The sequence below is a fragment of the Convolutriloba macropyga genome, chromosome 2, assembly GCF_964194025.1.
Source record: "Convolutriloba macropyga chromosome 2, txConMacr16.3, whole genome shotgun sequence".
NCBI classification, from domain to species: domain Eukaryota; kingdom Metazoa; phylum Xenacoelomorpha; order Acoela; family Convolutidae; genus Convolutriloba; species Convolutriloba macropyga.
Window position 1 is genome coordinate 32,674,185 of NC_134469.1, and position 16,427 is coordinate 32,690,611.

General features: G+C 36.2%; 1 protein-coding gene across 1 annotated transcript in view; it reads left to right on the forward strand.

The window, feature by feature from the left end:
* LOC142334882 (protein flightless-1 homolog) overlaps window positions 1-16,427 on the forward strand; it is a 152,177-nt gene that overhangs the window by 72,561 nt on the left and 63,189 nt on the right. The window contains exons 11-15 of the mRNA XM_075383207.1: window positions 6-195; window positions 12,222-12,352; window positions 12,856-12,908; window positions 12,981-13,043; window positions 14,468-14,754. Of these exons, the coding sequence (XP_075239322.1) occupies window positions 6-195; window positions 12,222-12,352; window positions 12,856-12,908; window positions 12,981-13,043; window positions 14,468-14,754 (724 nt within the window). The remainder of the gene's footprint in view (window positions 1-5; window positions 196-12,221; window positions 12,353-12,855; window positions 12,909-12,980; window positions 13,044-14,467; window positions 14,755-16,427) is intronic.

Here is a 16,427-nt window from a genome sequence, read left to right on the forward strand (position 1 = left end):
TTTAGGGACTAGCAGTACTGGAGCCGGGGGTGGCAACAGGAAGCTGCGTATACAAAGACGTAAGGAAGAGGAAGCTGGCAGATCGGATGCGGCCAAAGTGCTATCTGCAATGCGCAAAGTGGCGGAAGACGCAAAGACTGCAGATGTCGACAACACAAACCAACTGGCAGCGGATTTCGATGAGCACGTATCAAAGTGAGGATAGCGTATTCTTGCGTGTTAAATATATAAAGAACAACACTTGATATACGAGTTCTGAATTTTTCTAAATGGTCTTTTTTGTTAAGAGCTATATGTTTATGACCTTTTTAAGAGCTATATGTTTTGGTAATCCAAACAAAAACACGCAAAATTATTATACTAATTTTCACAATTTTTTTTCAAGCTTTTTGAAAATGTTTGTCAGTATTTAGGTTTCTCCAGCCTCAAGAGCCAAGGAACTTCCTCTAGGGTTTGATAATAGATTACTGTTTAGTTTCTAGAAGTAATGGATTGTTTCTCAAGATTTTAACATCACGAATTTTAGCATTTTTTTTTATAAAACTCGCATTTTATTCAATTTTTCAGACATTTATTAATAGCCGCGCCAGCAATTCCAGGCGGCTATTATTGCGCTCCTAATTCTTTTACTTCGTCTAACAGATTTTTGGTTTGTCTTACCCTGACTTTTTCAATGACTTCAGTTACTTCTACTGTTTTGCAGTTAAAATTTGTCTGCGTGACGCCATTTCTGCTTTTATGTCGATTGCGTGACTTACCTCACTCGAAAAAATGACTTCTGAACTCACTTATGGAACTTTATTTTATAAACCTTTACTAGTTAAAGATCAATAGTGTGCATCTAAGTAATGTCAAACTTATATGCCCTAATTCTTGAGTTTTAGTCTTGATTTTTTTTATTTCGAAAATCAATTTTGAAAAAGCTCTTTTAGGGCTTTTTACTTATAGACCGTATGTGTATCATAAAAATGACAGTACATATCTAACCCAAAAAATCTAGTAGTCTACTAAAGGACTTTTGCTCTATCTGCCTATCTTGTTTCTTTAGTTGTTTCAATTCATGGAAGTATGTTCAATTACGAAATGACATCAAAGTAAATTGCACTTAAAAATGTTTATGTACAAAAATCAATGTTTGTTGATCTTTTCTTTTCTTTCAATCCCAATAGAGTTATGGGAATCAACGGCGGCTATTTTCCGGCAATCTGACGGGTATGTTATTAACAGCCGCCCTCATCTTCTCAGCCGGCTGTTATAGCGCTCCTTTTTTTTTACTTCGTCAAACTTTTTTTCGCTTTACCCATTTTGCCGCTTTTTGGACATTTTGCGTAAAGTCTTTTTGACTTATTTAGGCTTTTTTCACTCTTCTGTCATTCTGCTAAAAGTCCATTTAAACAGCAGCTGCTCAGCAAAACAATTCAAAATGAAGAGAGTCAGTATAAAAAAATCAGTCAGAAATACGGCGGCTATTTTCCGGCAATCTGCCGGGTATGTTATTAATAACCGCCCTCATCTTCTCAGCCGGCTGTTATACCGCTCCTTTTTTTTGCTTCGTCGAACTTTTTTTCGCTTTACCCATTTTGCCGCTTTTTTGACATTTTGCGTGAAACCTTTTTGACTTCTGAAGGCTAGTTTCACTCTTCTATCATTCTGCTCTAAGTTCTTTTAAACAGCAGCTGCTCAGCAAAGCAATTCAAAATGAAAGAGAGTCAGTATGAAAAAAATTAAAGTCAGAAACAGAAACGGGATAAACCCATAAAGCCCATTTTTAGATGCCCGGTACTTGAACTTTGTTCTCATAAGTTTTAGTTACTGTCTATGGTGCTTATTGGGATTGATACTATACCCTGTAGCCTCTCACTGAGAGACAGTAGTGTTTTCAATTACGAAGTGACATCAAAACGAATCGCACTTAAAAATGTTATTGTACAAAAATCAAATTTTGTTGATCTTTTACTTTCTTTCAATCCCAATAGTTATTCTGCTTTAAGTCCTTTTAAACAGCAGCTGCTCAGCAAAACAATTCAAAATGAAGAGAGTCAGTATAAAAAAATCAAAGTCAGAAATACGGCGGCTATTTTCCGGCAATCTGCCGGGTATGTTATTAATAACCGCCCTCATCTTCTCAGCCGGCTGTTATACCGCTCCTATTTTTTTTGCTTCGTCGAACTTTTTTTCGCTTTACCCATTTTGCCGCTTTTTCGACATTTTGCGTGAAATATTTCTGACTTCTGTAGGCTAGTTTCACTCTTCTGTCATTCTGCTCAAAGTCCTTTTAAACAGCAGCTGCTCAGCAAAGCAATTCAAAATGACGAAAGTCAGTATTAAAAAATCAAAGTCAGAAATAGAAACGGGATAAACCCATAAAGCCCATTTTAGATGCCCGGTACTTGAACTTTGTTCTCATAAGTTTTAGTTACTGTCTATAATGCTTATCGTTATTGATACTATACCCTGTAGCCTCTCACTGAGAGACAGGAGTATGTTCAATTACGAAAAGACTTCTCAATAAATCGCACTTAAAAATGTTATTGTACAAAAATCAATTTTTGTTGATCTTTTATTTTCTTTCAATCCCAATAGTTATTCTGCTTTAAGTCCTTTTAAGCAGCAGCTGCTCAGCAAAGCAATTCAAAATGAAAGAGAGTCAGTATTAAAAAAATAAAGTCAGAATTAGAAACGGGATAAACCCATAAAGCCCATTTTTAGATGCCCGGTACTTGAACTTTGTTCTGATAAGTTTTAGTTACTGTCTATAATGCTTATTGGTATTGATACTATGCCCTGTAGCCTCTCACTGAGAGACAGGAGTATGTTCAATTACGAAATGACATCAAAATAAATCGCACTTAAAAATGTTTTTGTACAAAAATCAATGTTTGTTGATCTTTTCTTTTCTTTCAATCCCAATAGAGTTATGGGAATCAACGGCGGCTATTTTCCGGCAATCTGCCGGGTATGTTCTAATGTGACGATTTCCGCTGCTTTTTTACATGAGTATGAGTTTTCTAGAATGAATTATTTTTGTCTACCAAATTGAAGCTATATATTTTTCTAAATTAACCCTCATGCTTTAATCTAAAAAGCACCCGATATTTGCCGTTTTAGGGACTAGCAGTACTGGAGCCGGGGGTGGCAACAGGAAGCTGCGTATACAAAGACGTAAGGAAGAGGAAGCTGGCAGATCGGATGCGGCCAAAGTGCTATCTGCAATGCGCAAAGTGGCGGAAGACGCAAAGACTGCGGATGTCGACAACACAAACCAACTGGCAGCGGATTTCGATGAGCACGTATCAAAGTGAGGATAGCGTATTCTTGCGTGTTAAATATATAAAGAACAACACTTGATATACGAGTTCTGAATTTTTCTAAATGGTCTTTTTTGTTAAGAGCTATATGTTTATGACCTTTTTAAGAGCTATATGTTTTGGTAATCCAAACAAAAACACGCAAAATTATTATACTAATTTTCACAATTTTTTTCAAGCTTTTTGAAAATGTTTGTCAGTATTTAGGTTTCTCCAGCCTCAAGAGCCAAGGAACTTCCTCTAGGGTTTGATAATAGATTACTGTTTAGTTTCTAGAAGTAATGGATTGTTTCTCAAGATTTTAACATCACGAATTTTAGCATTTTTTTTTTATAAAACTCGCATTTTATTCAATTTTTCAGACATTTATTAATAGCCGCGCCAGCAATTCCAGGCGGCTATTTTTGCGCTCCTAATTCTTTTACTTCGTCTAACAGATTTTTGTTTTGTCTTACCCTGACTTTTTCAATGACTTCAGTTACTTCTACTGTTTTGCAGTTAAAATTTGTCTGCGTGACGCCATTTCTGCTTTTATGTCGATTGCGTGACATACCTCACTCGAAAAAATGACTTCTGAACTCACTTATGGAACTTTATTTTATAAACCTTTACTAGTTAAAGATCAATAGTGTGCATCTAAGTAATGCCAAACTTATATGCCCTAATTCTTGAGTTTTAGTCTTGATTTTTTTTTATTTCGAAAATCAATTTTGAAAAAGCTCTTTTAGGGCTTTTTACTTATAGACCGTATGTGTATCATAAAAATGACAGTACATATCTAACCCAAAAAGTCTAGTAGTCTACTAAAGGACTTTTGCTCTATCTGCCTATCTTGTTTCTTTAGTTGTTTCAATTCATGGAAGGCCACAAGCGGCTATTTTCCGGCAATCTGCCGGCTATGTTTGTCGTTATTCAAGGTTTTCGAGACCCAAGGGGACAGAAAACCACCTTATGGGTTTGATAAAAAGTTACTGAAATTTTTTTAATGGCCATGGAATAAATTTTAACTTTTTAATATCACAAGTTTTAGCAATTTTTTTTAAAACTTGCAGTTTTTTTTCAAGTTAATTGAAATTTATTTGTGCTTTTTAAGGTTTCTCCAGCCTCAAGAGCCAAGGAGCCTCCTCTAGGGTTTGATTATATGTTACTGCACAGTTTCCAGGTGTAATGGAATGTTTTTCAAGATTCGAACATCACTAATTTAAATTATGAGTTTGATAATAAGTTACTGAAAACCTTTTATTGGCCCTGGAATAGTTTTCAACTTCTTAATATTACAAATTTTAGAAATTTTTTGATAAATTGAGCAGTTTTTTTGAACTTTTTTTTGGTTTTTCCAGCCGAAAGAGCGGAGGAAGCTCCTCTCGGGTTCGAAAATAGGTTACTGCTTAGGTTACTGCTTGTTATTGGAATGTTTTCAAGATTTTAGTATCACAAATTTAAGCAATTCCTAAATAAATGAATTTTGAAGTCTCATTTAAAATTGTTTGTCGTTTTTTAGGTTTCTGCAGCTTCAAGAGTTGAGTAACCTCCTTTAGGGTTTGATAATAGGTTACCACATTTTCAGATGTAATGTTATTCAAATTTTAATTTCACGAATTTAAGCAATTTTTTGAAAAATATTTGCAATTTCAAATTTTTTGAATTTTTATTTTCGGCACCAGGGGCGCAAACAACTCATCCGAGTTTTGATATTAAGCTGTTGCTTTTTTTCTAGAGTTTTTGAAATGGCTATCAATAATTTAATGATTCGAGTTTTAGCAATTTTTTGATAAAATTTAAATTTTCAAAAACTCGCAAGTTTCGCATGTTTAAGGGGCCTTTCGTTCTTCAATTTTGAGTGATCGCTTTTTCTCCCACTCCGAAATAAAGCTTGTTGCTAATATAAAGTCAGTAGCAAAATAGCAACAATAAGGGCCAAATAGCGCAGTCGGCAGTGCATATGGTTGTGAAGCGGGAGGTCAATGATTCGAATCCCGTTGGGGTCAATTGTTTTTGCACCCGCTTGTCGTTCGAGAGCAATTCTTCCGACATTAGTAGGTTTATGTTCTCTTTTTATTTTTAATCATTGGCCGCGATGACACTGAGAACAGTAAGAGATGCCAACAAAACTTTGAAAAGATTGATACATTTTGCATGTAATTTTATCTACTTTTTTGCATGTAGAAACCACTGTTAAACACCGCTGTTCGCCTAATTTCCACAAAACTATATTTCAGGATTTTCGCCTAATGGTTACAAAAATTTCGTTTGCCTTATCGAGTTTTCGGCCAATATCCCATCCCCCAGCTGTTTATATAATAAAACTTGATGCTAGATGCGTAGTTCTAAAAAACGTTTATTAGCATTGTGCTGGGACGCCTCTCATCTAAATTCAGTATGTTGAAAAATGCAGTGTAAAAAGGGAGTGAAAATAAAATAAATGTAATGGCATTCTTCTGCAAAATAAAATGTCATCCTATCCTTTATATTAAACGCGAGCTTTAAAATTGGAAAATTTTTTGCATGTTTAAGGGGCATCTCGAAGTGAACTTTTTTGATAAATTGTGCAGTTTTTTTGAACTTTTTAAAGGTTTATCCAACCGAAAGAGCGGAGGAAGCTCCTCTAGGGTTCGAAAATAGGTTACTGCTTAGGTTACTGCTTGTTATCGGAATGTTTTCAAGATTTTAGTATCACAAATTTAAGCAATTCCTAAATAAATGAATTTTGAAGTCTCATTTTTAGGTTTCTGCAGCTTCAAGAGTTAAGTAACCTCCTTTAGGGTTTGATAATAGGTTACCACATTTTTAGATGTAATGTTATTCAAATTTTAATTTCACGAATTTAAGCAATTTTTCGAAAAATATTTGCAATTTCAATTTTTTTGAATTTTTATTTTCGGCACCAGGGGCGCAAACAACTCATCCGAGTTTTGATATTAAGCTGTTGCATTTTTTCTAGATTTATTGAGATGGCTATGAATAATTTAATGACTCGAGTTTTAGCAATTTTTTGATAAACCTTAAATTTTCAAAAATAAAAATTTTCAAGAATTTTTATTTTCATCCGACTACTTTTCTGAGGGTTCTAACCCGTGTCGGGTACCCTCCCTTGTGTAGACACGAAAATTTTTTAAAACCATACCGCCTGGCCTTTGAGAGCAATTCTTGCGACGCGAGTTGGTTTATGTTCCCATGTGTGTGTATTTGGGGGATAAAAAATGGCAATTGTTTCCTCTTTGTAGAAATTATTCTCTCCATTCGCTTGGTCTTTTCTCTTTTTTCATTTCAAATCTTTGAACGATTGTTTTTCGTAAAAACGACTGGGATTTTCACGTTAGAATTGTTGCCCCCAAACGAATTTTAGAGCAATCATTTTTCTTACTGTTTCTTTCTTTCTTTCTTTTTTCTCTCTCATTGTTTCTCTATCTCTCTCTGTTTCTCTCGCTCTGTGTATGTATTTCGTCCTCGTTTTTCTCGTTCCTTCGTTCCGTTTCGAGCTTTCTATCTCTTTCCTTCTTTTTTCTCTCTTTCCCTGTGTTTACTGCTCTTTTTCTCTTCTCAAATTTTGATGATCAAGAAAACCAGTTGAGCAAATAGTCACCCCCAAGAAACGGGAGGCCTGAACAGAATACAACAAGAGGTTCAAACATTCTGAATTGGAAAAATCAAACAGCTTTCTCTGTCCTCTAGGATAACCACAGGTTGAGTTTTATAGCTGTTAATTTGCGGTTCTGTTACTACCATTATCGATAAAATTGCTATGAATCTGAATTTTGAACAGTTTTAGTCGTATTCTCTAATCTTCCTCTATTATATTAAATATCAGTCGCAATTGAGCACAATCGTTAACATTGCTCCTATCGTAACATGTTTTGGGGGTCCTTAATCATCCATCCTAGCGCATATTAAGTGCGTTTTGAGAAGCGCTTTGCCATCATATCTAAGCTCCTAATATGCATATTTTGGAACTCCTTAAGCATGCGGTATAGCAAAAACAAGCGGGTCACAAACGCCATTGTCCAGAACTTTGCTGTAGAAAGAGCTAAGGACAAGTGCAATACGCATAGTTAGCGTAAGTGGTGAGACCTATAGCTGTTAAGGGAGGGTTCTGGGTTCGAGTCTGACCTTTTAAACTTCTTTTAAACCTCTTATATAGTAAATCATTTCCTTGTTATGGTTTTGCGGGCCTGCTATTTATTATCATTTTGCAAGTTTATGTGTCTTTATGAGCCAGTGAATCTTTTGCAAGGCTTGAAATAGGGATACTGAATAGTCTCTTGAGGCAATGAAATGGTTCTGAAGATATTATTATCACGAGTTTAAGAATCCTTACTGGCCAACAAAACAATTTAAGTCTTGCTGATGGGTTACATGACAGAACTCCAGAGAAAAAAAGTGATTTTGAATATTTTTTTTCACTGCGTAATGTTTAATGTTTTTGAATTTTGTACTTTGTTTTTTTTTTCGATATGATTTAAATACTAACAGGACTAAAAAACTAGAAGTTGCAGAGTCGAATCTCATAATAGAAAGTTTTCCAAGCTCATCATGGAAAATGTTGGTTGGAGATTCCTTCCATTTCGCGTTTTACCTCTCGCACACTATAATCTCTTTAACTCTTTTGTTGATGCCGCACTTCAGCTGCTGCGATGTGGCGTGAAGCACGCTCCTGCAATCAAGCTAAAGCTAGCCCCATTAAACTGTGGCAAGCTACTGATGAAGCTAACCACTCGCCGGTCGTTTGCGAGAAATGAGCCCGACGTTAGTCGGTTATATTTAGGTTGTTGGTCACGCGTGACTTACCGCTCTCAAAAATGACTTCCTGGCTCTGAAACTGATTTTTCTTTACTTCAAAGAGATAAGGTCAAGTGCGTGTCCCTCTAATTGGAGTTTATTTGAGAGCAGCTACTAGAAAAAGCAATAACTCATACAGATTCCTAATCAAATTATAACATCTCAGCATTTAATTGGAATTTTTTCGGTCTGTTTGTTTAACTATCTGTAGATCTACGAAGCTATTACGGCAACTTTCTGGCAATCTGCCAGCTATATTCTATTGTTTTTGTAATGGGTAGTTTTCGACTTAATGCATTTTCTGAATTCAGCATAAAAGAAAAAAAGCTTTTTTCGTATCGAGTTATTAAAAGCCGACGTCAGCCTCTCAACGTCTATAATTCAGGGGCTCTCCTTTTCGTACGACTCGAAGAGGATTATTGGTGGAGCGTTTTTTATTGGTAATTCATAGCCGCCTCAGCTTCTCAGCCGGCAATTATAGCGCTCCTTTTTTTTACTTCGTCGTACTAAATTTTTCTCGCTTGTGCAACCATAGGTCACAGCTTGTTCAACATTTTGGGTGAAATCTTTTTTGACTTCTCTAGGCTAGTTTCACTCTTCTTTCATTCTGCCAAAAGTATTTTTAGACAGCATTTCCTCAGCGAGGCAATTCAAAATGAACAGAGTCAGTTTCAAAAAAATGAAGTCAGAAAGAGAAACGGGATATAAACCTTTAAAGCCCAATTTCAGATTCCCGTTGCTCGATCATTGTTCTTAGTTACCATATCTAATGATATTTGGTAATGATACTAGAACTTGTGTCTTCTCAGTACTAAACAGTGTATGTTCAGCACCAAAATGACCTCAAAATAGCTCGCACTTGAAAATTGTTTGTTTACAAAATTTATTTTAATTAGTTTTCTCTCTTTCAATCCCAATCTTGATTATGGGAATCAATGGCGGCTATTGTCCGGCAATCTGCTGGGTATCCTGTTGTTGGAGTGTATTTAAAGCAGGAAGTGAAAGAAGATTTAAGTTTTTAGGGCGAGTTGCCGCTGAAGAGCATAGAAAAGAGTGGCTTTCTGTTCATGTCGCATTTTTGAGAGAGCGAAGAAATTGGTTGAAATAATTTTCGCCAAACTTGGTATTTTCAAAGCAGTTTTTTTCGTTTGTGTCCCAACTTGAGGTGTATGTTTTGTTTAAGAACAGCCGCCGTCACCCTCTCAGCGGCTATTTAGAGTCTCGTTTTCAATTCAGATCTGTTCACACATTTTTATGATTTTTGAAGTCAAATTGAAATGATGATTTTGTTCATGCCAAAACAGGAAGTCCAGCAAAAAGCGATTTTTTTTGGGCGTGAAATTTTTTCACTCAAATTTTAAGGCGTAGTGAGAAAACGGCGTTGAACAAAAACGGCTTTCTCTGTTAAATTGGAAACCTGATAGCTGTTTGGGGCGTAGGATATTAAGCAAAAACTCGATCAGGCGAAAGAAATTTTTGTGGCCATTAGGCTAAGTTTCTGAGCTAAGATGTCGTGGAAATTAGGCAAATACTTATTAAGACACTTATTTTTCCGCTGGGTAATATAATGTAATTAAATGATAATAACATTAACTTCGTTCAAAAAATGTTTTAAAAGTCATCAAAAAGTGAAAAAAGTTTTTGGATATTGATAATTTTCAAGATGTGTAGATTAACCCCAAATTCCCCAATTTTTCATGCGTTTTTTGCAACCAGTAGTTTAAAATTGTTTACATTAAAGCTATTGATAAGTTTTTTAAGCATTTTTCTTAATTGCTCCTGAACGAAGTTCATAGCAATCATTGTAAACGTGTGTGCCTTTTTTTATGCAAATTTTTCGCTTGACAGTTTTGCGCTTTTCTCCGAGAACATTCTTTGACGTCTCGAGTGACTTTTTCGGGCTTTCGTTCTTCATTTTTGAGTGATCTCTATTGCTCCCACTCCGAAATAAAGCTTGTTGCTAATATAAAGTCTGTACCAAAATAGCAACAATAAGGGCCAAATAGCGCAGTCGCCAGTGCATATGGTTGTGAAGCGGGAGGTCAATGATTCGAATCCCGTTGGGGTCAATTGTTTTTGCACCCGCTTGTCGTTCGAGAGCAATTCTTCCGACATTAGTCGGTTTATGTTCTCTTTTTATTTTTAATCATTGGCCGCGATGACACAGAACAGTAAGAGATGCCAACAAAACTTTGAAAAGATTGATACATTTTGCATGTAATTTTATCTACTTTTTTGCATGTAGAAACCACTGTTAAACACCGCTGTTCGCCTAATTTCCACAAAACTATATTTCAGGATTTTCGCCTAATGGTTACAAAAATTTCGTTTGCCTTATCGAGTTTTCGGCCAATATCCCATCCCCCAGCTGTTTATATAATAAAACTTGATGCTAGATGCGTAGTTCTAAAAAACGTTTATTAGCATTGTGCTGGGACGCCTCTCATCTAAATTCAGTATGTTGAAAAATGCAGTGTAAAAAGGGAGTGAAAATAAAATAAATGTAATGGCATTCTTCTGCAAAATAAAATGTCATCCTATCCTTTATATTAAACGCGAGCTTTAAAATTGGAAAAATTTTTTGCATGTTTAAGGGGCATCTCGAAGTGCATGTTGAAGAGCCGCATTGAGCAGCATGGTTATGCGAACACACCGAAAGAGGTCAATGACCTAAAAGGCTCAAAATAAGTGGGTGAGAACCAAACCTGGTACAAAGGACTGTTAGTCAGGGTCAGTTACCACGAGGCTGAGAGATCTTGAAAGCATGCTCGCCCAGAGGGAGGATTTACTGTCCCGGGTACTACGTGTTTTTTACTTGCTCCCGAACTAAGTTTGAAGTTCTCATTGTAAACATGTGTTTTTCTGCATAGTTTCAGGTGTACAAATTCTGCGCTATTCTAGTAGAACACTCACGCTTTAACTTTTGATTTTTGCGTTATCTCGAATGCTCTCAATCTGAAATATGTTTATTGGTGAAAATAAAAGTGATTGGGTGAAAAAGTTGCTTGTATTTATAGCGCAGTTGGTAAGATGGAGGACTGCTATTCTGATGGTCGAGGGTTCAAACGCGTGTCGGGTACCCTCCCTTTTGTAGACATGAAAATTTTTAATCAACACCAGGCCGTCTGTTGTTTGAGAGCAATTCTTGCGACACGAGTCGTTTTATGTTCCTGTGTGTTCGGGAGATGAAAAATGGTGATCCTATATCATAAACGCATGAGCTTAAAAATGGAAATTATTTTTGCATGTTTAAGGGGCCTCTTGATGCGCATGTTTAAGAGCCACATTGAGCAGCATGGTTAAGCGAACACACCGAAAGAGGTCAATGACCTAAAAGGCTCAAAATAAGTGGATGAGAACCGAACCTGGAACGAGAGACTGTTAGTCAGGTGCAGTTACCTTGAGGCTATGAGGGCTTGAAAGAATAGTCGCCCAGAGGGAGGACTTACTGCCCTGTGTACTACGTGTTTTTTAATTGCTCCCGAACGAAGTTTGAATTATTTATTGTAAACGTGCTTTACAGATTCTGCGCTCTATTCTAGAACACTCAGCTTTCAACTAAGTTTTCCACGCTTTACTTTTTGAATTTTGCGTGAGCTCAAATGCGCTCAATCTGAAATTTGTTTTCTGATACGATAAAAGCAATTGTGGGAAACGGTGGTCGTTAGTGGTTACAGAACAGTTGGTAAGATGGAGGACTGCTACTCTGAGTGTCGGGGGTTTGAACCCGTGTCCGTTACCTTCCCTTATGGTGACATGACAGTTTCTACTCAGCACCATGCTGCCTGTTGTTTGAGATTAATCCTTGCGACGCGCGTCCGTTTATGTTCCTGTGTGTTTTTAGGGGATTAAAAATGGTAATCCTATATAATACACGTGTTAGCTCTAAAATGGGACAAACTTTTTGCATGTTTAAGGGGCCACTCGAAGCGCACGTTCAAGAGATTTTCTTGTTATGGTTTTGCTGGCCTGCTAGTATCAAATAAACTAACCCTCTTTCAAACGTATTGCCATAACTAATTCAACACGTAATAGCATTACTTGACCAACAATTTTTTTCCATGTGCAGCTTTGTTTGTATGCTCGTAAAATCTATTTATATTTTCATGAATTTCAATAGAGCTGTGTAATTGTTAGGCCTCTGCGATGGGATGAGCGGCTGGGTGGGCCAGTGACAATAGACTACAGCAACTATTTCGAGGATGACATTGGGGAGGTTGAAGGGGTGCACACCTGGTACATCTCAAACTTTGCCCCTGTTATGCTAGGTCAGTGCATTCACACCACACCGAGCACATCTGACTACTGCCATGCATGTGTTTTTGAAACCTGTTTAACATGACAGCATTCTAAAGGTGTTCCGATTTTCTATAAGAGAAGCTGCTATTGTGTTATTTGTAAACAGGGCTTTTTGTTTTTGTTCTGAAAAGCACTTTGTCATTCTGCGAAAAGACGTGATATAAAAGTTGTTTCAGTTTAGATTTCCGTTCAATCCTCTGATCCTGCTAGAAGCCCACAAAAAATCTTCAATTTTGGAAAACAATTATGAAGTCATTAAGAAAATAAAAACTATCATACGCCTCGGGTGCTCGCATGTCTATAATAACGCCTGCAGTCTTTACGTAAGTTGAGGCTATTGGGTACAATAGCGTGTAAATTTTGGATATTTATCACATGGAATTTTGGGGTGGTGTAATTTAAACTATATCTTTGTCCGTGATTTACGGTAGTCTTCGATTTGCCGGAACATCCAATGTCTGTGATTGTTTAGATGAGGAAGAAAACGGACGGTTTCACCAGAAAGACTGCTATATAGTGCTCAAGGTAATAATCGTAACAATGACTTCACTTCATTGGGAAAGGTGGGCAAAAATTATGAATCAATTATGGTTTTAGAACTCTTCAAACGGAGCTGAAATAACCAACACCATCTACTTTTGGATCGGAAAAGACGCAGAGGTTAGCTCGCAAGCCACTGTTTGAGATCTGGATCTCCGGCAACTTCGAAAAAAATGTGGGCCGAAGAAACATTTGGCGCCATTTTGCCATTTTTGATATAAAAAAGGCTAAATTTTGAAAAAAAAAATGTCGGATCAGAATAGCCAGCAACCCTTCTCTGGGCCCTTAGGCAAAATCAATAGCACAATTTTTAACAAAGCGCGAATGTTAACAAATCTTTGAACCTCGATAACTGCCTATTAAAGGCGAAATTCAAAAGAATCTTTTAAATTCCATATTCTACGCTGTACGGGTTTTCTAATGATACCAATCACAACTCTCTACGATGAATAAATCGATCGGCCAAGATTGACTGAACAGAAAAACCCATTTGAGTATATAGTTCCTCCCCCCCCCCCCCCCCCCCCCCCCCCCCATTAAAGTGGATCGGAACAATAAAGCCCAGGCAATAAGACCTAATGTATAAAGACTTAACGTCATTCAATAAACATCATCTGTTGACCCTTTTTAACAAATCTATTGTAACTGGGGACCTCAAAACTTTTTTTGACACAAAATATTACGATGTCAAATTTGATCCCTTTCACCAACTTTTTTAATGCAAACGTCGGTCAATGGGGTCAACGGTGCGCTATTTCTGCCGGCTTTGTTTAAAAGTGATCCCAAGTGTGATTTGGTTATAACAAAACCCATTACTTCAGCATGCATTTCTGGCCGTTGAATCAAATGCATGATTCGACAAAAAATTCGTTGGTAGAAAGGATGAATAATTTAAAATTTTTTCAGTATTTTTAACTTTTTCAAAGCATTTTGAATACGAGGTCTTAGCAAGGAAGACAGAACGACGCTAGGTTGGTGATGTACTGTATAAAAATGACAATGTTTGTAAGAAAAATGAAAAGAAAGAAGCATTTATTAGAATGATGAAAGCTTAGAAAAATAAAAAGTTAGTTATTTTGGAACTCCAATTTGTCGTATTAAACCCCGTCAAATAAATGTATAGATTACAGAATATAGCTTAAACGTAAAATTTTCTCTCTATAGTTGGGTATGCCATTTGAACTAATTTATGCTTCTTAATGTCAAAATTGTTTCCTGTTTTTTTTTAGAAAATGGCGATCGTGACCCTTTTAACCCTCGCGGCAGTTTTAACCCCCCCCCCATTTTACTTGCTTCATGCATGCTTTATGCTAGTCTCCATATGCCTAAGCTAGCGACAACCAGAGAAATGCTCTCTGATGTCATTCGAGGGAATTTCGTCCGACTGTTGTTAGTTTTGTTTCTCCTCGATAACTGTTTTCTAAATTGAAAAATGGTTGGCGTTGTAGAGAAATAAAATAATAGAATACAGGCATAACCACGTTAGTTGTAACTAATGAATAAATGCATTCTAATTGGTATTGATTCACTTGATTTATTTGCAGCAAGATAAGCAGACGTGTGTGGCTATCCATGCAGTGAATCTCCGCAACTGCATTAAGGCCACCTGCCGCACAGTCAGAGAGGACCAGGACGAGGAGAGCGAGGAGTTCTTGTCTGTCTTTGTCTCTTCATTCTACGACTTCCAAATCCTGGAGGGTGGTCATGGGGAGAGTGGCTTCAACCACTACGAACAACAGGCCGCCAACCAATACCTGTTTTGTCTCAACACTACAACCACTCATATGGGCATGCATTTAGTGGAATTGAGTCCGGAATCTTTAGATCCGAGGTAAAAACAGTACCCTTTAACATTCTTCTTTAGCAGAGGCTAAATTAGCAACTTCAAAGGGTAGAACACCAATAAGTATGACAGCAACTAAATAAATCTAGTGAGCTTCTCAATTCAAACAATTTTCTGTCTAATAAGAAACTGGATGCTTGTACCGGAATCATATTTACCTTTTTTTGTCTCAAGTGCAATTGTAACTTCACAGTTGTCATTTTTTGCTGGTTGTGTGATCAGTTTTTTAATAGCCGCCCAGCAATAGCTGGGCTATTATTGGCCTTTTCTTGGGTTTTTACGACTCGAAGAGGAGTATTGGTTTTCTTAATGTTTTTTTACCGGAAGTACTATTCGTTCAGACGCTGTTTTGACCTTAAAGCAAAAGTGAGAAAAATTGCCGTGTGAACTAATTTTTTCTGAGCGAAAGAAGTTTTTTGCTCATGCGCTGCGTTTAGTGAATGACTTTTTGGAAAAGTAGTTTTGACTGAATGGCACATATAGATAACCGTTTTTAGCCGTTTTTTCGTCTAAGTGGCCCAATCTTTTTGCTTGTAATTTGGGTTTTTGTAGAAATGTTTTTTATTCGATGCTATATTGAAATATAAACCTCTGAAATTGATACCACAGTGTTTTGCAGAGCCTGAAAATGCGTTTCAAGTTCAAAATTGGCACATTTTTCTTGGTTTTTTTTTAATTAATTTTTGGCTTTTTTCTATTAAGTTCCTTATTTTTGGATCTTTTAGCCTTATTTTTGCCAAAAATCAGTTAATATGGCAATTTCCCTTTGATAATTCTTTTACTGAACGCATCTTTCTACCTCGATGTAATTTTGTTTTTTATAAAATTGTACTTATGCTAATCTGATTTTGGTAGTTTTTTTTCCAATTTTTCCGTTTTTTTTCTGTATTTTGGGTTTAATATCTGAAAATGGTCTTTTTGTGCAGCAGGAGTGGCTTTTATTCCGTATCAACAAAAACTTCAATCATTTTGTAGCGTTAAGTTTTTTAAAAACAGTTAAAATTTTTTTCATAAATGCAGTCTTGAACATTTTTTGAGCATTTGCAAAATATTTCAATGTTTTTTATTTTTGAATTCTGCTTCCTTTTTTTGTTCTGTTCAGGAGGGTAGATCTTTGTCTCGGATGACTCATCGTCTTTTTTATGTCACGAATACTGAACAATGAAATGTATTCGTTTTTCTTGATTTTTAGTTTTCTATAGTCAACAATTAGTCTTTGTTACGGTGTTTTTTACATTGTGTACCTATTCTTCGCATTCTAGTTTGTATGATTCTAGCTCCGTCCTGGCACCTTCATTTATATTGGTTATATTGATTTTTCGGTTGTTAAAAATTGAACGATTCAGCTTTTTCTTAGATTTTCGTTACTTCTTTGGATTGCAATTGACTTAATTCAACATAAGGCAGTACTGAGAGTTTGCTAGAAATGTCCGCTAATTAGTTTTTTGTAAGTCTTTCTGGTATTTTTAAACAATTTTTTGCCTTTGAATTTTATTCTGTTGCCTATGTCTTTTCTATGTTTCTAATTTTTAAATTAGTTTGAAATCATGTTTTCTAGCATATAAACATCAATGAAGAAGTATGTGTTGTTTTTTTCTTACTTGCAGTGATTAGAAATCTAATTGTAGTGTTTTTCTTCTTCTTAAATTTGAGCATTCTTT